Genomic DNA, 23,154 nt, shown 5'->3' on the forward strand with positions numbered 1-23,154 from the left:
GCCATAGTTACCCAAAGCATGGCTTCAGGCAGCTCAAAGAGATAGATAGGCTCCCCACACTCACAGCATTTTAGATTGCTGTTACCTCAGGTTGGGTCACACATCTCATCCGAGAGACCCAGAAAGATGTCAGAACTTGCCACCCATAAGTCTGGTGTGTGTGCGGTGATGTGACATGCAGTGGTGTGTGCGCAGGGCAAAGCATCAGGACCAGAACCTCTCCCGAACAGGCTGCTGGTGGGACCACAACACATGTGAGCCTAATACTTCAACAGATAGCATGGCCGCTTTGCTGGGTGACTTCCAATAGCAGAAGCAGAAGTCCCTAAAACCAGCCATAGGCTTTTCATGGTGCCCACAAAGGCATGTCACCTTCCGGGTCCTCACGCCCACAAGCATTCGCCCTCGGGCATCCCATTCCTCACTCCCTCCCCCCACTCCCAGAGCCAGAGTCCCTACAAACGGAGTCCTCGCAGCACCCCAAAGCTAGCTGGCTCGGAAGCCTAGCCTTCCAGTTTCACCCCACCCCTCCACCCACGCAGCTGAGGTCACCAGGCCCAGCCTCTTTTGCAACTTTCCCAAGTCTGTGCATGAGAGGGAGAGGAGGAAAACTCAGAAGGAAGTGGCTTGGCCTCAACAGACTCTTTTTTGCTTCCCAAGCCTTTTTCCTCTGACCGAGCTGAGACTGTTGATCTAAGAGGAGACCCCCCCAGACTCAGAGAAAACTCCTGCCTGCCCTCGGAGGCCGATGCTAAGCAGCCGCAGCTGTAAGTGCCTTGGAAGTTTTTCTTGGTTCTTCTGTCTCAGCAGCCCCGGGGGCATTTGTGTTTTAGTGAGGAGAGTGGAGGCTGGGGATGCAAGGATGAGGCTTAGAATCCGGCAGCTGAGAGCTTCGATCCAGTCCAAAGACCCCCGCTCAGAAGGAATTCCCAGGCATGGCAGCGAGCCAGGCAGAGGAGAATCCCCGCCCAGCACCGGGAACTGGGGCCCAGCTTGGGGTTTTGCACGGGCCGATGCAGCTGCTGGCACAGAGAAAGGACAGTCTTTCAAGAGGGCTGGGTCCTGCTAACACCACAGCAACAGGGTACCTTTGTGGATGGAAGCACGTCATCCAAAGGGTCTTGCCAGGAAGGGGGGAACCCTGGAGCAGGAAAATGTTCCTTTTGTTCTAAATCATAGGAACGTCTCAGCACAGCTCTGCAGTGCTAGGCAAGCAACAGTCAGGCAGACCTGGGTTCTAGTCCCAGCTTGCCTCAGGAATCCACTGGGCATGACAGCATTTTGTAAAGTACAAAGTGCCCTATAATTGCTAGGCATTATGTCTTAAGACAAATAATCTACTTGGGCTTACCGATCAATCCTCCACAAGTCCCATGGAAAGAGTTCCTTGTCTGTCTCCTCAGACCTACACAGTGATAATGCATAGTAGGCATATAGTAGACATGCTGGCTAGATGGACGGATAGACAGGCAGGTGAATGGAGGATGAATGGGCAGACGAGTGGGGATGGATGGCTGGATGAGTGAACGGGCGGATCAGCCAATGGAGATGGATGGGTAAGTGGGTGGATGAGTATGTATTGAAGAATCAATATCTCCAGCATGGGTCAGGCTCTTTGGAGGCATACAGAGTGGTGTGAGGCGCTGCCCTGCCCTCTGGCCAATGCCAGTCTTCTTTGGGACATTAGGATTCAGGGACTAATACTCCCAAAGAACTCAACAGGAGCACTGAGCCTCCTGAAACCGGAGCTGATCTCCGCCTGCTCACTGGTCTCCCTCTTCCCTCCTTCTTGTCAGCAGAAGTGACACCTCACTCAACACAAATGGGGTGGAAGGTTGTGCACAGGTCCTGGTTGGGGCCAGTGAGGGAGGAAGAGAAGGGGAGTGGGAATGTGAGAGCACAGCAGCGCCAAGAGTTCTTGTACGACTGGCCCCAAGCCCTAGGATTTCATGTTCATTGTTATTGTATTATTATTATTATTATTATTATTATTATTATTATTCTCTTACTCCCCAGGGACTGAGCTACACTACAGCTTTGGCAGATGGGCAGGGCCAGGGCTCCAGGCTCAGAGGCGCAGCCAGGCAAGAAGGGGAGAAGAGCTAGTCACACGCAATGGAGAGCAGTGGCCTGAGACTGCTCTGTGAGGACCTGAGCTGACTGAATGCAGGGCCCTGCATTCCAAGTCTGTTTTTCACTGTTATTGAACAATGAAGGGTGATGACTCAGCCTGGCCTGTAGGCAGATGCCCAGGTTTGAAGCAACTGAGTGATCTGAATGGTGGGAGGAGGCTTAAAGGGACAGCTTTGCCCAAGTCCGGCCAAGGGCACGTGGTTAAACCACCATCTGAAATCCGCATGCACCTCCTCACTGAGCCAGCCAGGGGCTACCCACCAGCCGCCCTGCCTTGCCACTGCCGCAGTCCCAGTCACCGTCTTGTTGCTGCCGGCTATCCTGGCGCCTTGGACCAGGCTATTTTAAACTGCATCCTCAGCAAATTCCTGCCCTTCTGAGGGTGGGGTCGGGCAATCTGCAGTGGCAGCGCTTTAAGGGTACCTCGGGGAAAGGGGACCAGGATGGTGGGGGGAGGGGACTGAGGCGAGTTACAAGGATCTAGAGAAGAAAAGACTCAAGTAAAACGCAGAGAAGACTTAAACTTCAGAAGGGCTAGGCCGAAACTGAGTATTTTGTGTTTCTGCCAAGGAAAAGCCTCCCCCGGTGGGGGAAGAAGCTCCAAGGAGGCAGGTCTGGCTCCACCGCTCGGCGAATGTGGCGGCGTCGGCTCAGGCAGGCCCTGGGTGGGAGACTGGACTGGACGCCCCTCCTAAAGCGGGCTGCAGCAGGCCCCACTGGGGGGGTGGCACAAGCCATGGAGGGAATGTTTACACCGCAGAAAGTGGCAGGCACTGCGATCTGCCTCCCCCTGGCCCCCCAGTTGTTAACCACTTATTGGGGTCTTCCCCAATTTGGGGAGCCAGTTCTGCTCCAAGAGCATGACACATGCCACCCTGCAGAATAAGTCACAGGCAGGCATGATTCCATCCACCCACCAGGGAACAGAATCACACGGGTTAAGTAAGCCCCAGTCGCAGATGGGTAGCCGTGGAGCGAGCGTGCTGACTCGAAAACCCATGACCACTCCGTGGGACCAGGCCGCCTCCTCCCCAGGCCAGGCCCCGAGTGACTGGTCAGGAAGTCACCCCCAGGTGACTTTGGGTTTCCATCCATCCATTGCTCTTTTTAAAGAAATGTTGTCTTTTTTAAATATTTTTAATTACAACTTAGGCTTCTGTAACTAATTTCAATACAAGACATAGCCTTTAATCCACCCTTCTCCACCCCTAGTAATCATTTAGTGTGTATCTGTCCTTAGCTTCCTGTGCATTTACAGGGAAAGCACAAACATAATGTTGAACATGTAGTCACACATATAAGGGTGCTGTTCATTTTTATGTTACTGGGATCATACTACACAACATGTTCCCTTTTTTACTTAATCATCATCATATCTTCCTGTTTCATTACTCTACTCTCACTCAGAGGAGGGGTGGATTATGATTTAGGTTGAAAGTGTGTTCTTGGTGGACATTTAGGTTACAGCAGTGCTTTTTAGCAATCATTTTGCACAAGCGTGTGTTTGAGTACACACGTGTTTCTGTGGGATAAATTCCCAGGATTAGAAGCGAAGTGTGCGCGTACTGAGTTCTGACATTGTCAAATTCCCTCCAGGGAAGACTGTGACAATTCGCACTCTATCAACAATATACAAAGATGTTACCCATACACACTTGACAACTCTAAATATTATCACTGATCTTTTAACTTTTTGCCAATCTGGTGGATAAAAAAGTGACATTTTTAAATTTGCATGTTCTTAAAAATTGGTAAGGTTGTGTTACCTTTCCAAAGCTTACTACTAATCATTTATAAGACTTCTATGAGTTTAGTTCAAATTCTTTGCCCACTTTTGTGTTGTATTTTGTCTCTGATCATCTGTAGACTCCTTTGCACACGGCGGCACGCCAGCCCAGCGGCACCACGCCAAAGCCACGCCCCCAGCCCCCAGCCCCTCTGACGGGCCCCCAGGACCAGGCGTGTGATCCTCGCGTTGGGGCTGGGCTCACAGCAGGCAGTCAACCCCGCAGCTACAGAGCGGTCTCTGCACTTAGACCTGGGTTCATCCCAGTTCCGAATCCAGGCTCGGCCACGTATGGGCTGTGTCTTCACAGATGAGCGACCTAACTTTCCTTAACATCCGTTTCTTCAGTAGTAAAAAGAGAGAGGCCAGTGAGTAACAGTTCCAGCAGATAAACCCCTTGTCAATCCCACAAGCTATTTTTTATGTGCTAATAGTCACAAAACAGCTACCATTTGTTGAGCCCTCTATTGGTACCAGTAAATGTATTATAATAATGTATCGCATGGTTTAAATGTAGTATAATAATGTATCAATTCATTTAACCTCAAAATAGTATACATATTGTTTATCTGCATATTCACACAACCCTCTCACGGTTCCAGGAAACAAATGTTAGCTTCTCCGGGAGCCTCATCTCCCGGCAGCCTGGCCCCATCACAGCATCAGCGCGGTTCCCTGCGCCTCAGTCCTCACGGCACCAGCCCAGCCCCGATCCCGTGGTCCCTCCCACACCGCTGCAGCTCTGGCACTTCGGCTGCCTTCTCTCCATCTCCTCCAGCTCTGCTACGGTTTGGTGAGACTCCCCAAACCTGAGCCCAGTACCCTGCTTCCTGTGCACATGGACCCTATGAATTCAAGCTCAGGAGGAGGGGAAGCAATGGGGTGCAGCTAGTCTGTCTGCTGTGTGACCCTGCGGAGTAACCAGTGCTTTGGCCCCTCTGAGCCTCTGTTGTAGCCCCGCATCGGGTTCGGGGGAGGAGTCCCTAAGTTCTCCAGCAGAAGCAGGCCAGCCCCTGTTCCTTCCCACTCTCCCCTGCCGACCTGCTGTTCAGGCTCCCTTCCCAAGGCAGAGTTCTGGCTTTGAAGCTAAGCATGTGGTACCGGGGCCTTTACGAGGGAGCCCACATCGCTCCTCGTCCCCTTCCAGGTGGTGACTGATGCTGAGGGGCCCCTGCCTTGAAGGGGCTCTGAGTCACTTCTCCCTTGGCTGGTTTTGCTGTAGACAGCTACACCCATCCCAAAATGCCAGCCCCAGTTAATACCCTGAGTTCTCTTCCTCACAGATCAGGAGCATAAGAAATGCTGAATGCATGAATGGATGAATGAATGAATGAAGAAAGGAAGGAGGGGAGGAATGGCAGGACCCGTGGTCTGACGTTCACGTCTGTTCCTAATCTCGCTCCCTCTCCAGGCTTTCCTTTCTCCGCGAGTTTCCCCTCACTCCTCCCCAAAGCAGACCGTTCACTTTCTCCGCTCAGCTGTTCTCACGTCATTCCCTTTCGGAGGGTCATTGCTTCCTCCAAATGTCAGCCCCAAGCACATGTTTCATTCTTCAGGGGCCAGTTCAGTTGTCACCTTCTGTCCTCACCGAACTCCCACAGCACACTCTCTGTGCCTCAGTTGGGGCACTTGGCACTTTCTCTCTGGTGTGATGACTGAGCCCCAGTCCTTTCTCCCCTGATGACTCCCTGGCAGGAGGGTGGGCATTCCTACTTGCTTTGTGCTCCACCAGCGCCTAGTGCAGGGCTTTGTGTGCAGTAGGCGTGCAGGCACTTGTTGAATGAATGCACGAGCCGCTGAGGAGACCTGTTGCCCACCATGCTAACCCGCTCCCTCTGGGCAGAAGGTCCGATGCCACCAACTCTGGCTGCTGGGTCAAGCAGCTCCAGGCAGAACCTCAAATTACCTTTGAGCCATGGCATGGCCCAAGGAGGGACACCAACAGTCTGAGGCCTTTTCAGGTTTTCTATTTTGATTCTGCACTAACTAGGCACGCCCAGGCAAGGCTCTTGTAGCCCAGGGAGTAACGGTTGCAGCAGATAAAAAGCATTTTTCAACCAGAAGAGACCTTGAGTCTTTGGGGCCCAACTGGCTCATTCTGTACTTGGAAAGCCAAGACTCAGAAAGGGGCAGTCACTGGCCCAAGATCACACAGCGGCCAAGGGAGAACTGGAGCCTCCAGGGCCTTAGGACATCCAGTCCAACATTGTTTCCGAGTACCAGGGGAACCCAAGCTGGCCACCTTTTGATGCTTTAGCCGGGCAGAGGCAGATTAAGGTTTTCTCAGTGTGCCCAGTGCCTCCAGGGATGGACCGCCCAGGAGCTGGGGACACTGTATGTGTGTCTGTGCAATGAAGGGGAGACCAAAGAGCCAGGCAAACACAATTCTCTGCAAAGTTTGGCTTTATTTTGTTAACAAAATAAAATTTATATATATGTATAAATTATATATATATATACATATATATATTATGCACACATGTGCACAATGCCTATTCTTCTCTTACAGGAACAATGCATGTTCGACATGTTTACTGTGAAAAAATTGAAGCATATTAAAAAGCATAGAGAACAAAATTAAAATCATAAATTTCCCATCACTCGAAATTAAACCCTTAAATTTTTTAAATACTTTTTCCGGAAGTTTTGGTATCCAAGTAGGAACTCGTTTTACCGTGTGGGGTGGTACCATACATGCAGTTTCTTGTCTTCTGTCTCTCATTTAGGCCCCGTGGCCGCTCTTTCCCATGCTGTTATAATATACTCGAAAACTGCATTTTAACGACTGCCTCACAGTTCACTGTGTGCCATGCCGTGTCTAACCACTTCTTGAATGTTGGCTGTTCGTAAATAATCCTGAAGAACATTCTTGAACAAGAGTCTTTGCCCGAATTTCAGATTATTTCCCTAAGACAAATTCCTGGTGAGTGGAGGGCAGGAACATGTTTAAGGCTCACTACTCGCTGCCAGTTAGCTTTTCAGAAACATGTACCAACTACAGCCCCACCAGCTGCCTCAAAGAAGAGCCCTTGATTCTGCAAGTACAGCAACACCTCGGGCTGGGGGAAGGGCGCGCTTCCATCCAAAGCCTCTTGGGTAGTCCTGACAATGGACCCCTTGTCCTGCCTCCATCCGCTCTTCCTGCTCTGCCCTCCATCCCTGGCTCCAGGCTCGACTGTCTGCAAGGCCTACGTCCAATCCTCTCCGGCCTTCCTGACACTCCAGGGGGCCTTGGAGGTCAGGGCTGGTAGAACGGTGAGAGATGCTCCTGTCTGGTGGGGTCACTGCCCTTGCAGCACGAGGGAAGCCCCAGAGGAAGTGAGGTGAAGGGTGTGTAAGGGTGGCCGAGTCATCCACCTGTCAACCTCCCACAAGTCCTCTGCCCAGGGCAGTGACCCGCACACCTAGGAGGAGAACGTAGAGGCCACCCTCAGTGACAATAGCCACAGGGGACTCTCTGGCCAGCATGTGAATGACTTCTGTTTCCCTACAGGTTCTGAAGCCCCTCCATGAATCCCCGGAAGAAGGTGGATTTGAAGCTCATCATCATCGGAGCCCTGGGGTAAGTCAAGCTCAGCTTGGAGTCTGGGGGTTGGCAAGAAGGTCCCTAGCCAAGGGTAGTGAGACCTTCTGGATGCATATCTGCCTCCCATTGGGTCCTTTTCTGATTCAAGGTGGCACTAGGGAGAGCATGTCACCCAAGGGAGGGAGCTCAGTAGGAAAAAGAGGCTGGGAGGCGGCCAGCTGGTTTCTGGTCCAAGCTCTGCAATAACAAGCCCCTCAGCCTCTCTCTGCCTTCCCACCTCCTGCCACGTACAGGGAAAGCCTGACCGTTGCTCTGGGGCACCCAGCTCTCTTCAAACCTCTCTGCTCACTTTGGTCCCTACTTCTAGAAACCATTCTAGTCCCTTGCTACTCAAAGTGGGATTCCTGGACCACAAATGTCAGATCACAATCTCAGGGAGAGACTGCCTCAAGAGAAAGAGGGGAGTGGTAAGATTTTGAGAATGGTATGGATGTGCATACACGTTCCGTATGTGTGTGTTTACATGTGTCTGGACTTCTTCCTCAGTGTAGGGAAGACCTCCCTCCTCCACCGCTATGTGCACAAGACGTTTTATGAGGATTACCAGACCACGCTGGGGGCCAGTATCCTCTCCAAGATCATCATACTGGACGACACAACTTTGAAGCTACAGGTGAGCGGCCCTCCCTTTCCCTCTTCAACATTCGGACCTGAAAACACCCCACATTTTTGGACAGTCATTCACACAGTAATGTGTATTAGGAGCTAGAATGATTTAGAACAGACATCAGCAAACTTCAGCTCATGGACCAAATCAGGTCCACCACCTGTTTTTGTAAATAAAGTTTTATTGGCACACAGCCATGCCCACTTATGGTCTATGGGTACTTTCACAGTAGTTGCAACAGACGGTATGGTCTACAAAGCCTAAAATATTTATTACTTGGGCCTTTACAGAAAAAAAATTGCTGATTCCGAATCTAGAAGAATGAGCTCTAATTCCGGGAGTTGGGAAGTCTTACTCCTAGTCTCAGGTCCCTGGAAAACTTGCAGAGTGGCCTTGGCAAATCACTCCCAAGGTCCACATCTATCAGACGGGAATAACAGCGCCCGGCCTGATGGCCCAGAGGAAAACAAGGCTCTGCTCTGCATCCAAAGTACTCTTGGATGCTAAATGTGAGCGCCAAGATACCGTAGTGTACGTGGGTGACAGGGCCGATACCTGTGTGTGAAAAGAGCACACACACCTGTGCCAGGGTTGTCTGCACCATCTGCGCCCCACCCAGAAAAGGAAGCTTTGACATGATGTGATCCAGTTAGGCCAAAACTCTAGCCACTCATCACAGCCCCCCGGGATGGCTTCTTCTCCCCTCCAGATCTGGGACACGGGCGGACAGGAGCGGTTCCGCTCCATGGTGTCCACGTTCTACAAAGGCTCCGATGGCTGCATCCTGGCTTTTGATGTCACTGATCTGGAGTCCTTTGAAGCTCTGGACACCTGGCGGGGTGATGTTCTGGCCAAAATCATTCCAGTGGAGCAGTCCTATCCCATGGTGGTGCTGGGGAACAAGATTGATCTGGCAGACCGGCAGGTACCATTTGTTCATTTACTCATTCATTGGTTCACCAATCATTATGTGAGCATCAGCTACGCCAGGCACTGCGTTAGGTCCCACACATTCAGAGCTGAACCACACACAGTCCCTGCCTTAAAAATGTTGCAGTCTAGTAACGGGTAGGGACACTTTAAAAGTAATTATAATACAATATCGTAAATGCCATGATAGAGGTAGACCTTGGAAATTTGGAGACCATAGTGAAAGCACATCTGCTGAAACCCAAAATCTAGAAAGAGCCTCCTAGAGTAGGTTGTGTACAGGCTAATGAAACAGCAGGAGCAAAGGAAGGAAACAGCCTGATATGAGCTGAGAACTAAAGGTGATTTTGTCTAGAGACAGAGAGTAGAAAAACTAAGGCATCAGAGGTAGGCTTGTAGAGTTTGGACTGACCTGTAGGACAGTATTTCTAGCCAGGGTCAGGGAAGGGGTCTGAGGTTATAAATACTTGAGTCTACACATTTTCTGAGAAAGTAGTACACATGTATTTTTTTATTAGCTGAAGCATGTTCTGGATCCTCTGACTAACCGCTTGGTGGCTTGTCTGTCCCATGGCTGCGGCGACCCTACTGTGTGTGGGTGTTCTCCACGGTGGCATCGAGCAGAGCTCTTTTCATTGTTGGCTGCTAATGAGAAATGGCGCGATATGCCCATTGCATTGGGTCCCTCGGTGCATGTCACACGCAGATCCACTGTAGCTACCAAACTCCAGGGGTCACGTGTCAGGCTTTCCAAGTGGCCTGCTGAAAGCCCTTTTTTGGGTGGAGATGAGGCTTTTCGTGTTCTCCCTCTTTTGGGGAATGTGCCTAGGACACAACTCTCTCTAAAGAAATCCTTTCTAATCCTTCTTGATGATCTTTTAATGTCCATGCTGTGGGTTTGGGACTCATCTAACAGATTCTTGGTCATGAACTTTTGGAAATATACAAGGTCCAGGGACAGTCTGTCTCCCAGCCTGCTTATGTCTGACGTCTGTCGGATTATACCACCTCTGGCTGGAACTTCCATTTTAACATCTTGCTTCATTCCCCTGGAGATCGTAGGGTGGGAAGTTGAGGGAGTTCAAGACTGAGTCTGACCTTTTCTCAGTGAAATAAGAGGCACCAGCTTCTTGAGCAGGAACTAAGCAGGAGTCTCAGGAACAATGGTGAAGCTTTGCCAGTTACTCGGGGGAGGAAAGGATGAAGAAGCAAATCAAGGACAAAGACAAAAACTAGCAGGTGACGCTCAGGGCTTAGCTGAAGGAGGACTTTGCTGCATTTTTCTCCAGCAGCCCTGTGTGGGGCTACAGCCAGGAATGAGGAACCTGGGACTGAGACTTCTCCAGGCAGGAGTGGCTGAAGATCAGGCTGTGAGGGCACTGAGGAACCATGAAGGAAAGAAGAGCGACAAGAAGAGGTGGAAGGGCCGAGGTCTGGGCTGGCAGAGGTGGAGGAGCAGGGCAGAAGGAGCGAGGGGACGAGGAGGTTGGAGGGAAAGGAGACGTGGTCACAGAACGGGAGACCGTATTTAGTGTTATTTACAGAGGGCCTGGGTCTGCCCCTGGCGAGAAGAGGCTGAAGTGGAGAGGCGGTGTCTGTCGGAGTGGAGGAACCGTGAGGCTGTATTGCAGGGGTGGAGGCTACAGGGGGAGGTGGAGCGGAAGAGTTCAAGACCGCACTCTCCAGACTGCAGGAGTTCAAGGGGTGAGGGGTACCAGCAGGAGGGGAAGCACGGATGCCGCCTTGAGGGGTGGAAGGGTCCAGTCCAAGCTTGGACGGAGGCAGGACCTGCAGAGAGAGGGAGGTAAAGGCTGGAAAGAAGCAGCGCAGCCCCGGGCAAGCCCCATCCCATCTCTGGGACGAGTGCCCTTAGCCAGCTCCAGTTTCTTCATCTGGGCGACAGAGGCCATGCACAGATCCCGAGAAATTGCGTGACGATTAGCCTCATAGATGGGAGCGATTGTCATCCTCCTTGTTATCTTCAGGACACGGAACTTCTTCTCAATAAAAAGAAAATAAACGTGGAAAACTCTGTCACTGAGCGTCACGATGAGAAGGTTCTAGAGGTCGGCGGGGTGGTGGTCTCACAACAATGGGACTGCACACTCAGCCCTTGAACTGTGCACTTACACGGGCTCAAACGCTACGTTTATGTTTAGGTGTATTTTACCACGATAAAAATTGTGTTTCCAGGATGCTTTTAAAGAAATTATTGACGTCTATTTTTTTAAATCCCCACTCTTCCTATGTCATAGAGTGAAAAATACTAGTTTGTTTAAAAGAACGGCTCTGCTGGGCCCTGTGCTGCACTCGCCAGCATGTGAATGCCTGGCTCTGAGCTGAGGGAGGCAATTTTTGACTTGCCACTGAGTCATAATGTTGGGACTATGTTTTCTGAAAATATTCTTTATTTCTGGTAGTGGTTTAAGATGCATTTGACACATTAATTTTAATGCATCTGATTAATAATTTGAAGTGTATATGGGATGGAAAAGCATCATAAATAAAATTATATAAACTGGGCTCAGCTGGTCAAAACTTTGGCCTCCAGTGAACCAAAACTACAACAGGAGAAGTAAAACGTTAGTAGTGCATTGCCAGCCAAAAACAAAATTAATAGAAGTAACACTTGCAAAATTTTCATACTTACCATGTCCCCAAATATCGCACCCTGAGCTTATTTACACAGTCAGAGCCTAAGTTATAAATACCTGTGATTTTTTAAATAAGAGAAAGAATAATTTAAAAACTGGAAATGGAAGAGGGATATGAAAGTTACTGTTGGGGCTGTTTTCTTCCCAGACTGGCTTTCTGAGGGGTCAGTAGGAGAAGTGATAGGAATAGAAAAGTATGTTAAATGGCAACATTACCTCCAACATGGTATTTTGTAGTTGTGTATTTAATTATTGCATGTAAACAGAATAGAGAAAGAATGAGGAAAAGGAAATAAAATATCCGTTATAACCCAGTCACTGTCCAGTAGGAGAGAAGGGACAGCTGAGATCAGCCGGCTATAGTTGCAAACTTGTCTTCCTAGCTCTGTTGCTGGCTGACCGTGGGCACCAATCCTGGCTTCTGCCTCTTGCACCCTTGAATTTGAAGAATCTCCCTGCCTACTAGAGAAGGGGCACTTGACTTCATCGCACCACAGGTCAATTTCTACTGCAGCTCCTGCGCGCCACTGACGTGACCGATGTGCCCAGGAAAGCGTTCATTGTCTGGTGGGGGTGGGGGCTCGGCAGGTGGGTGGGAGTTAAAGACGGAAAGAGCAATCAGAAGCCTAAGTCCAGTCCTTGCCCTCAAGGACGTTAAAAGATACAAAGCCTATAATATTGTATGTCCACTGTAATTGAAAATTTATTTTTAAAAAAGATACAAAGCCCTCGTGTTTCTAAGATGGCATCGGGGTAAAACATGTTAATTTCTAATGAGCATTTATTTGCATGTGACTAGTGAGGACAGCAGTAACCGATAGCCCGGCCACCCTCGATTCTTCTCCCACATATAGTTCGGGATCTCCCCCAAGCTGTGGGGCTTCTCGGTGACTCACCAGGTCTTCAGTGTCTGTGCTCCGCAGAAGGGAATACTGATGGCCAAGATTTGGGAACTGTGTAGCCAAAGGCAGGAGGATCTTAGAGATCAGAGGCTCCCTGCTCTGCTCAGATTCAGCAGCAACTGGGAGGGTGACTGGACCTGGCCTGGGGTGTCACTGGGGGTCCCCAAAGGACAGGCTGCTTAGCCACCCCCAGTCTCCGCCTGCCAGTGCTGGTGGCAAGCCGCATAAAGCCAGAGCAATGCCATGAGCCCGGAGCCACTCCTGCAGCCAGGAAAGCAAAGACCAGAGAGATAAGGGACAGCAAGGGCCGCTTTCATCTCAGTAAGATAAATCCCCAGAACCTGCAGGAGCAGGGAGACAACTTGAGGAGGGCAGCATCTGTACTGTGTCCTGGGAGTTGGGCAGAATGGTCCTTTCTCCATGAGAAAAACCTTGACTCCCTTCAATAAAATGAAATGGTTATAAAGTCCCAGGTACAAATGTTAAATATATGGTCGTTTTTCTGGTCCCCAAAGTAATTAGCCATTAAACCCCGTGTTAGCAATTGTCTTTGGAAGTAACCTGCAGTGCTGCCGGCACCTTTTCCAGTCTAACCTCCCCTAACTCGGGTCAGACATTTGCACGTGGGTTGTGACGTGCTCATCAATCAGCCTGCACCGCGTGGCTCACCGCGCCAGGCTGAGAGCTAAAAAGACCCTGGCCCTGCACTCAAGGAACCTACAGCCCAGTGGGGGAGACAGAAAAGCAGCCCGGTTGTCACGCAGTGTCCTGCGCAGGGCAGCTCAGGTGCCGTGGGAGCCCGAGCTTGGGCTCCATGCAGACTCTGCCCTTCTCAGCCGTGTGATCTGAAGCAAGTCACTGAATCTCCCTGAGCCTCAGTGTTCTTATCTATAAAGTGGGTCTTTATGTGACCCATCTGGCAGGGTTACTGAGGTTATAGAAATGACTATGACAAGATAGCTAACAGAGTGCCTGACCCATAGCAGGAGCTTATCAACTGTTCCGAAGACTCTGCCCTGGGTGTAAACCGTTAGCAGGGACCTGAATCTCTGCCCAGCAACAGGCCTCCTGGGCCTGCTCAGGCAGCTCAGGGGGAGTTGGCTAGTGTCTGTCGAGTCCAACTCCTTTGAAGGGACCAAAGAAGGAGCCAATGGCAGGAAGAGCCCCCAGTGCAGGCGTTCAGAAGGCAGCACGGTGCGTGGGCTCTAGTTCGGCCAAGCCGGTGTTCAAACCCTGCTGGGCCCCACACACTCTGAGCAAAGTCTTCTGTTCGCTAGTGCTCAGTTTCCTCATCTGGAAAATGAAGGAACAGCCACCTCGTAAATTCATGCTGAGGAATAACACGTGTGAAGTTACGGACATGTGGACAGTTCCCGGGAAATGGGACTGGTGGTAGAGATGGTGGAGATGGGCTGACGGTGGGGACGGTGGCGACGATGACACAGACAGTTGTCATTTCTTCCTCCACTCAGGTATCACAGGCCGTAGCCCAAGGCTGGTGTAAAGAGAAGAATATTCCCTACTTTGAAGTCAGTGCCAAGAATGACATCAACGTGGTACAAGCCTTTGAGACGCTGGCCAGTCGAGCTCTGTCAAGGGTGAGTGGCTGTGGGACAGCGCCGAGGGGGGTCCGGGAGCTTGCAGAAAGGGGCACTGGGCACAGGCGGGCATGTGGGCGGCACGGACCTGCTCCCGTCTCAGTTCCTGAGTCGCTGCTCAGAGGGGCTCCAGCTCTAGGGCCCAGGGGCCAGCGGGACAAAGTGACTTTAAAGTACGCAGTCGGTGGTCCCTCCGTCCGGCTGACGTCAAAATCATTTGTGGAGTTTCTAAAAATAATAATAATAATAATAGTGTTCTGTAGCCCACCCCTGGAGATTCTAACTGGTAAGAGCTTGAGAGGCGACTAGTTCAATGCGCCTCAGTGGGAGAGAAGCCCCATGGTGCCCAGTATTGTCCAAGCAGCATATCAAGCCTGCAGGGTTGCTGAGGTTTCCCATCAGGAAGACGGATAGATGGAGACCCAGGCGAGGTCGTCAACAAGCATGTGTCGGGGTGTCTCGTGTGCAAAGCACCACGCAGGGATCGGGGCCCTCGTCCCCATGGGAAAACAGATAAGCCCGGTGGTTTCAGAGGCAGGGCAGGACTGTAAGGCAGGGCAGGACTGTAAGGCAGGGAAGGACTCGGCTGCGGGCGCCAGAGGAAAGGCACAGGGACCGCGCTGTGGGGGCAGGGGAGGAAGTCACAGAGAAAGATCAAGGGAGGCTGCCTGGGGGCAGCAGCGAGGTTTGAACACCAGGCGGATGTGGACATTGGAAACTGGGAGGAGGGCCCGTGAGAGACTAGCATGTGGAAGGGCTCGGCTTGTTTCATTGTTCTGCTGCATTTAATCAAGGTGGGCTTCTGAGAAGAGGGGAGAAGGTCATTGCGACAGTGATTTTGAATCAAGGAAATGAGTTAAATGAGGATGGGAGTTTGGAGGCTTGCGCTGTGTGGAGGTGCCTGCCGTCCTCGTGGAGGGCCGCCCCTTGCCCTGCTCTGCCAGCGGCCCTGGACAGAGCACTTCAAGGCCCGCCTGGAGGGCCGATGGTGAAGAAAGGCAGCAGCCACCTCTAGCAGCTGCCTGGGGAAGATCTTTACGCCTCAAGCCTTCATCTCAGAGTTTGCCTCTCGGGCTATTCTCATGGCTCCCTCCGGCCCCCAGCGTGTGAAGGGGAAAGAGAAACTGGGGCGCAGGGTGTGTCTATCTCCAGGGCCTGGTCAGGAAGCATGGCCCTCTCACGCAATCCACGTGGTTGGCTCCTAAAATACAGCTGTGCCTGCTTGTACCATCCTCCTGCAAGGCAGAGGAAGAGGGCTCGGCCCATGACAAGTGACCCTCCACAGACACAGTGAATGACTGCCAGACACTCAGTCCCAGGGAAGCCCCATCAGCCACAGCCAGCGTCCCCATGACCAGCATCCATCCTTTCTGAAGGAAGAGTGTCCTTTACTCTTAGAATTATGTCCTTCCTGTTCTGTCCCTTCTATGGTGTGGTCTTAGTAGATGGTAGCTTGTCTGGTTGGTATTTTTGAACACCCAACTTGGCAAAAGAATAGATTGGCAGCCCATGTCGGTCCCCCCTCTTAATGGGGGACATTCACCGAGGAGGAGTCCGAAAGTCGGTCCTGAGCAAGAGCCGCGACTGCCCTGAGCCTCGGTCTCCTCGTCTGTAAATGGAAACAATTCAATCCCATAAATATCCCTTGAGTTGACAGACTAGGGCTGGAAGTGTGCACCTCAGTGTCCCCAAGCTCAGGGAGAGGGGTAAGACAGTCACACTAAGTGAGGTAAGTGCCACAGGAGGAGCGGCTCAAGGCACTGAGGGGACTCGGAGGCCGCTGGCGGCAAGGGTGGGGAGGGTGCCTGCCAGAGGAGTGGCGTGGGAGCCGGCGGTTGAAAGCTGACTCACAGGTCGCAGGCGGACATGGCGGGCCAGTGAGGGTGTGAGCGGTAGTGGCAGAAGGCGGGGAGAAGGGCATGGCCAGGGGCTCCTGTGAGCAGCCAACCGTGGGTTCCGTCTATAAGAGAAAGAAATGTAGCACGGAGGGAAGTGGGGTGTGAGGTCATGGCCAGTAATGAAGCCCACGGGGTCAACGGCACCAGATGCCAAAGGCCCAGTGACCCCAACAGAGACCTCAGGCTCCTGTGTTCTTCCAAGGCCAGAGGGGCACAAGCAAGGGCTCACGGGGCCTCGAAGCCCCACGGGGCCGTCTGGTCCAATGCCTGCACGACTCAGAGGTTTGCAGGAGGAACATCTTCACATTAGAACAAACGTAGTTGTACGGCAGAGCACGCACAACTCACATAGATGTGTAAGGTGAAGCTGGAGTTTACAAATCTCTATTTCAAGGTCAGGCAAGAGTTTTCGAAGACGTTTCCTCCGAGGACCGCTCCGCTCCTTCCCAGGGAGGCTGTGCGCTCGCTCACAGGGGCCAGAGTCTCTCCAGAGGCGGGGTGGGTGGTGCTGCTGCAGGAGGGAGGAAAGCCCAGGCCCCAGGGCAGGGAGCTGGGCTCTCCAGCTGGACAGACGTGGCTTTAAATCCTGGCTCCGCCTCCCCCTCACTGTGTCCCTGAGCAAGGCTCGCAGCTTCCCTAAGCCACCACTTTCCTCCCATCAAAGTACAAATAACAGTATCTTCCCCATGGGGATGTGGCAGGGGCTAAGTAAAATAGTGCTGCAGCAAAGAGAAGGCATTAAATAAAAAGCAGCTATTTGTAAACAAGAACTATACATACACGGGTTTTCAGCAGGGGCGCTTCGTGCCACAGAGGGGACGGCTCCGTGGGCGGTTGAGGGGGCACTGCTCCCGCCCAGGCCCACGAGGACGGACACGGTGAGGACGGACACGGTGAGGACGGGTGGTTACATCAGGGGCTGATGGTGGGAGAACTCAGGAGAGGAGGAGTCAGGGGCTGTTCAGGTTGGGAAGCGCAGGGACAGCTGATTAGGGATGCCCTGGACCAAGACAGGAGACAGGGGAAAGCAGGAGCAGGGCCATTCCGTCACTGGAGTGCGAGGCATTCAAGGGTCCTTGAGGTGCCTCGGAGCGTGTGGTCCTGCAGTGAGCCCGGGTGGAAGGAGTGATTTGAGAGAAGAGCACCTTTGGAATAAGTACTCGGCTAACATTTGGAGAAGAAGGTAGGGAGTTACTTCACTGTCACACTCTGGCCACTATCAAGGATTAGGGTATTTATTCTGAAATGGGATTCAGAACACCCTCATAACCCAAGAAGGGACAGCCGCCTGTGCTGGGGGATTTGGAATGAGGGGTTTTGCTCCACCGAGTTGGCAACACCATCCCCACCGGGTGGGACGGGCCTGGCCCGGGGGCACAGGTGGGCTGCAGCAGGGAGGCCGGCTCCCTGCATCCAACTGGAGAAAGACGAACCTGCTGTGTTCGGAGGGAGGCGGGTGTGCCTGCTGAAACCGCTCGGCCTCCACGAGACCCTCAGGACGCAGGGTGTAAAGGCAGGTCCACGGAGGCGACCAGGCTCAGAGGGGCGGACACCTACAACCACACCCACTGAAACGACGCCTGCATTTGGACGCTACGTGCGACCTTGCAGCGAGGTGCATGCACGTGCTCTCCTAGAGGAGCAGGGCTGGAGAAATCACACCGAAAACCTAACTGCGGCCTGCCAGTTACCTGAGCTTCTACAGGAAGTCTGAGGAGTGGGACAATGCCCGCATCGCTGAAATGACGTCATCAATGGGGAGCGTCACGCGGACTTCGGCCTGGGAGTGTGCGGCTGCTACTGGGTGAGAGTAGCACCAGCGCGGCTGAACACCGCGCTCTGCCAGGGTGCTGAGTGAGGGAGCGTCTCACACCTTCCTGAGCAGCGTGGCACTTGTTTGTCCGTCCAGACAGCCTCTTGGGGCTCTCCAGTCTCCGTCCCCAGGGCTGGCAGCATGGGCAACGGCCGCGTGGGGGGCTCTGGGGTCCCGGTTGGGCTTTACATGGACGTGAGGGCAGGTCGCAACAGGCCCTGCCTGTGAGTCCAAAAGACCCAATTTTAAAAATTCCCGATCCCAGCCAAGGTCTCTTCAGCTTTCGTGGTGACAGAGGGACCAGGAAAGTGCCACACTAAGAGACTCTTTTCAAAGCCTGTCTTGCTGAGAGAAATGGGTCATCCAGGGTAAAAAGGGACCTACATAGTAACATTCGTTCCTCCCTGCCCCTCACTGCGAGGCCCAGAAATGCCAGGATTTCAAGGCAAGTTAGCTCAGTGGAGTGAGGGGCCCTGCCCACAGCAGAGCGGCCAGTCGGAGGACTGGACAAGGCCCGGGGCTGCGTGGGCCAGAGCCCCCGGCCCAGGCCCAGGTGGTGCTGGGGAGAAGGAGCCCCTCGGCCGTCTTCTCTCCTCACGCCCCTCAAGGCAGGACTGTGCTCCCGCAGGGTGAGAGCTGGGGCTGCGCGGGGCACCCCGGGCGGGGGCCGTGCAGAGGGGCTGGGACTCTCCAGGGGAGAGGGAGGCTACTGGTTGGTCTGAGATGTGGGGGCGTCCCCGGAGGGACAGGCTTTAGGGGACTTCCCCCATTCCCAATACTAATCCTGCCTGCTAATACACATACTTATATTTATACATACCATAGTATAATATATTACAAGTAAAATTCTAATAGCTCAAAAGAATTTGTGGAGGGGTACTCAGGCCCATCATCGGAGCTGGCTGAGGGCGGCTGTCCCCAAGGCATTCTCGGCGGGGCAGGGGCGGGGGCGACATGGGGGCTCTCCGCGAACGAACTGTGTGAAGCGAGGCCGGATTCCAGGCCGGTGCCACAAGCTGTGTGCCGCTGGGCTAAACCGCCGCTCAGTCTGAGGGTGGCAGCCAGTGACAGGGTCCTTCTCATGTGCCTTGGGGTCACCACCATCAGGGTACAGTAGGTGCACCTGACACCACCTCCTGGGGCCAGAGGTACAGGACTCAGGGCTCTGTGGACACTCACCAGCCGGGGCCCTAGGACTTGTTCCTTCAGGGAGGGGCCCTGGAGACAGCCCTGCAGCCCCAAGTGGCCTGCAGCCCAGGAGGCCCTGCCCTTCTCGGTCCACACGAACACGCAGAGTGTATGCATGTGCACACACCCTCGTGCACGTACCAGCTGCGGGGGGGAGCGTGAGCTCAGCAAGCTCGGGGGCCACGGGGCGGGGGGTGGCAGAGTGAAGGGATGGCACCTGTTTGACAGGAGACCCTTCTGCACGTAGACCCATCAACCTGAGGAAGCCCTCTCCATGCCCCACCCGCGCTCCTGCACCACGCGGAGGCATAGGTGAAAAGTGGTCAGCTACGTGGGGAGAGGCGCGTCAGACTTAGAGGGGCTTCCTCCGGGCCTGTTGGGAAGGAGAGTTTGGGAGGGTGGGCAGACAGGCAGAAAGGCCCAGTGGAAACGCTGAGTCTGTTTAGGGAGGCCTCTCTGGACACGGCAAGAACAGAGGATGGACAGGAGTGGGGACATCGAGAGGTGGTCACGATGAGAGAAGGCTGAGGTGTCAGGACGTTTGTGGGGAGATGTCCCACCTCTGTGAGGTCCAATATCACCTCAGTTATCCCCTCTGGAGAATGAAAAGTTATAGGACCTGGTTGGGGGGCAGGAGACCTGGGTCCCCGACCCAGCCACCCAGCTGCTCTGTGTGCCTGGAAGACGCTGGTGGAGGGAAGGAAGGAAAAGGGTGAGGAGGTCAGCGTCTCCCCCTCTGGGCCTGTTTCCCAGCAGCACAGTGGGGAGGGACAAACACCCAAGCACCCCCAGCCTGAAGCGACAGAGGGCAGGCGGTGCTCCTTGCCGCTCAGGTGTGGGTGCTGACTTCTCTTTCCCTCCCCAGTATCGGAACATCCTGGAGAATTACCTCACAGATTCCATCAAGCTCTCACCAGAAGACCAGTCCAGGAGCACATGCTGCTGATCTTCTGGACTCCCTCTCAGGGCAGCCAGAGACACAGCTGCCTGGGCCTGCTCCTCCCGGGCTCCCGCCGGCCCCACCTCCGGCCCAGGCTTGGCCAGCCCAGGCGCCATGGGGGAGCCCTGATGCCCTTGGGTCCCACTGAGTCCAGAATCAGAGGGCAGCCCCTCCTGTGGGCTGAGTTCAGTGAGCCTGGGGCTGGGTCCTCAGGGTCCTGATGAAACTCAGAACGTCACAGTTAAATTCCGGCCTGGAGCAGGCACAGTCCCCTCGCTGGCCGCTTTCCTGCCACATGGCCTCCCCAAGCCCACTCCGGCTCCAGAATGCGCATCTCTGCAGACAGACAGGCCCCTGCCCCTGCAGCGCAGTGCACCAGCCTTCCTGGCCCGTGCCGCCACCGCCCCACACCCGCGGAGCCCCGGCCCAGCCTCCCTTGGTAATTGGGGCCAGGAATGAGGGTCTGGCCCAGGAACAGCCTTCTGCCCTCCAGAGCAAGCACTTGGGAGCCCAGGAAAAGCCACCAGGGCCTGGCTATGTCCTCCTCGCTCAGGCCACGCCCATAAATCTAACAAATGGGGTGGCATATGTCCTGCCTACGTCAGAGTGTAATTTTGAAGACCAGAAGCTCTGCATAAATCTCAGTTATTCTTGTTGATATGCATTTATTTATTCCTTTAACAAGTGTTTTCGAGTACTACTATATATGAGGTACAGAGGTCCAGTGACAAATGAAACAGACAAGGACCCTGTTTCCCTGGACCCTGCATCATGTTGAGGGAGAGAAGCAACAGACACAGAATTTACATGAATATTTTCAAATAGCAAGAGAGTGCTTGAACAAAGTGAAACAAGACTGGGCAGGGGCTGGGTTTGGGTGCTGGAGGTAACATCTGGCCTGAGGGCTAGAGAATGAGCAAGGAGCTACCACCTCAGAACTGCAAAAGAACGTTCCAGGGAGAGAGAGTAGAAGGGCCAAGGCCCCAAGGCAAGGCAAGGATAAGCTTCCTGTGTTCCAGGAAGAGTGAAAGGACATTCACTTACCTGAGCACTCAAAGCTGCTTGCCCCTGTGACAGCGAAGGGGAAGGTCCCCTCCCTGATGGCTCCTTGAGCCTCTGCTGACTGGCCACCAGAGGGCAGCAGTGCTCTTCTCGTTCAGGCTAAGTGGACCATGGGTGCTCAGAGGACCCTAGAAGAGCTAGCTACCTCTGGGTAGGTTAGCGCTTCAAACTGTGTGGGGGAGGAGAATCACAATCTCTTAAACTTAGTAAGAAATGAGCAGAAACTGTAACTCCGGTGGTTCAAACAAGAAATCCACATCTGTGACAAACACTAGAATGAGGGGCCTGGAGAACTCATGGATTCTCTGTCCCTAGAAACTCTAAAGCCATAATCTTCTGGGTACAGACAGCATAGACAGAGCTCATTCTGGGGTGGGGAGTAGACAAGATGACCTTCCCCTGGCCATGGAAGTCTCCTTCCTGAGCTCCAGGCGGGCTAGAGATGTTAGTGTATGGTTTCTGGGTGTCACCTGAGTCTGAAGGTACAGACTACAGACCTAGAGGTAGCGGAGAGGGAGGGGCACGATCAGGGAGGCAAGGGGGAGCCCCTTCTCCCCTTCCCAACTGTGGAGTAAAAACTGGCTTGTCCTGGGCAGCAGTGTGGGCCTGGCAGGGGAGCGGGCGGCCAGGAGCACAGCCCCGTCTCTGCGTCTTCATGGCTGGCGTTCTGCACGTCACTCAGCTCTGCCTGGGGTCGGCGGGACTGTGGGTCAGGCGGGTGGAGTGTGCACTGCGGTGGACCTGGGACCGTTTCTAAGTATGTACAATAAATAATACATGTGCCCTTTGTTTTTATCCTTTGCGGGATTTAGTTATTATTTTTTTAAATCTCCATAGTTCAAAATTCAAAAGACACTAAAGGGAAGACAACAAAAAGTAAATAGGACCGTTCATATAACTGGCAGGGCCCACTGGAGAATAAAAATGCCCAGCTCCTTATTTAAAAATTATTGAGAATTTTCCCTGGCTGGTGTGGCTCAGTGGATTGAGTGCCAGCCTGGGAACCAAAGGGTCACTGGTTGGATTCCCACTCAGGGCACATGCCTGGGTTGCCTCCAGACAGGTCCCCAGTAGGGGGCATGTGAGAGGCAACCACACATTGACGTTTCTCTCCCTCTATTTCTCCCCCTCTTCACTTCTGTCTAAAAATAAATAAATAGAGTATTTTTTTAATTATTAGGAATTTAGGGACAGCAACAGTGAATCATTAAGCCAAGCACAAGGGCCTTCCGAGTGCAAGCTGCACGCACCACGAAGCTGTCTCTGAGTAACTACGTTTCAGTGCCTCCAGGATGCTAGAGCCCCCGGGCTGCAGACGCACAGTAGCTTGTAGACCAAGGAGTCTACCTTCACAAGAGCTGCATGGAGATTTCGCCCCAGGCCCAAATCACAGACAGAAAGCTCCACGAAAGGTGGAGAGTGACGTCTGAGGGCCCACAGCATCCATCCTCTTACCGCCAATCCACGGAGCAGGGGGACCCTAAGTGACAAACTGCACACTGCCCCCCTCTCCACATCTAAGTCTGGCCTGGCCCTCAGAGGCAGTAGGAGCAGGTACTGGGAAAGGGAGGCAGCAGGTGGGGACTCCTGCCCAGTGGAGCCTGGACAGGGGTGGGACAGCGCTTCCTGGGCCCCTTCGTCACCACCCCTTCAGAGAAGAGGACCCACATCAACCGCCGTGACCCAGGCTGCTCTGGAACCCACCAGAGCCCTTCTCTGAGGGGCAGCTCCAGGCAGCTAATAAGTGATGGACAGGGTCCAGGCCAGAGTTCTGGGTGGCACCGTGCCCTTGAGGCTTGAGAAAAAACAAGACCAAATCTAATCACCAAATAAACTTGAGCCGGGCCAGCCTAGGTGTCAGACGCCCAAGGAGATTGGGGAAATGCTGACTTCTCGGCTGTCTGCTCCCACTCAGCAGTCTCCCTCCCCGCACAACCAGCAGCAGGGCAGCTCCCGCAGGGCCAGCGTGTGGCCGCACTCTCTGCCCGGGCTTTCCCAGCAGTGCACAGGCCCGCGGTGGCCCCGGGGATAGCCACGCAGGGAGCAGCACCCACACC

At 53.4% G+C, this 23,154-nt stretch overlaps 1 protein-coding gene across 3 annotated transcripts; it reads left to right on the forward strand.

The window, feature by feature from the left end:
- Positions 1-510: 510 nt before the first annotated feature.
- RAB7B (RAB7B, member RAS oncogene family) lies at positions 511-21,892 on the forward strand. 3 transcript variants are annotated; one of them, XM_037155410.2, is made up of 7 exons: positions 511-767; positions 4,522-4,712; positions 7,413-7,481; positions 7,992-8,118; positions 8,822-9,037; positions 14,071-14,196; positions 19,961-21,892. In XM_037155410.2, exons 3-7 carry the CDS (start codon positions 7,429-7,431, stop codon positions 20,039-20,041), a joined length of 603 nt encoding a protein of 200 aa, XP_037011305.1. In that variant the 5' UTR covers positions 511-767; positions 4,522-4,712; positions 7,413-7,428; the 3' UTR covers positions 20,042-21,892. The 3 variants fall into 3 exon arrangements, with proteins under 3 accessions (XP_037011305.1, XP_037011303.1, XP_037011304.1); XM_037155409.2 differs by lacking the exon at positions 511-767 and adding an exon at positions 4,027-4,287; XM_037155408.2 differs by lacking the exon at positions 4,522-4,712 and having other exon boundaries at positions 514-767.
- Positions 21,893-23,154: the final 1,262 nt, after the last annotated feature.

Source organism: Artibeus jamaicensis, unplaced genomic scaffold (assembly GCF_021234435.1).
Source record: "Artibeus jamaicensis isolate MK-2021 breed Jamaican fruit bat unplaced genomic scaffold, CSHL_Jam_final contig_475, whole genome shotgun sequence".
Lineage (NCBI taxonomy): Eukaryota > Metazoa > Chordata > Mammalia > Chiroptera > Phyllostomidae > Artibeus > Artibeus jamaicensis.

Excerpts from the sequence above, each read along its gene's own strand:
- RAB7B (XM_037155410.2), top strand. The coding sequence starts at position 7,429 with ATGAATCCCCGGAAGAAGGTGGATTTGAAGCTCATCATCATCGGAGCC. Across the intron at positions 7,482-7,991 it reads ATCATCATCGGAGCCCTGGG|TGTAGGGAAGACCTCCCTCC; the intron begins GTAAGTCAAGCT and ends CTTCTTCCTCAG. Across the intron at positions 14,197-19,960 it reads CCAGTCGAGCTCTGTCAAGG|TATCGGAACATCCTGGAGAA; the intron begins GTGAGTGGCTGT and ends TTCCCTCCCCAG.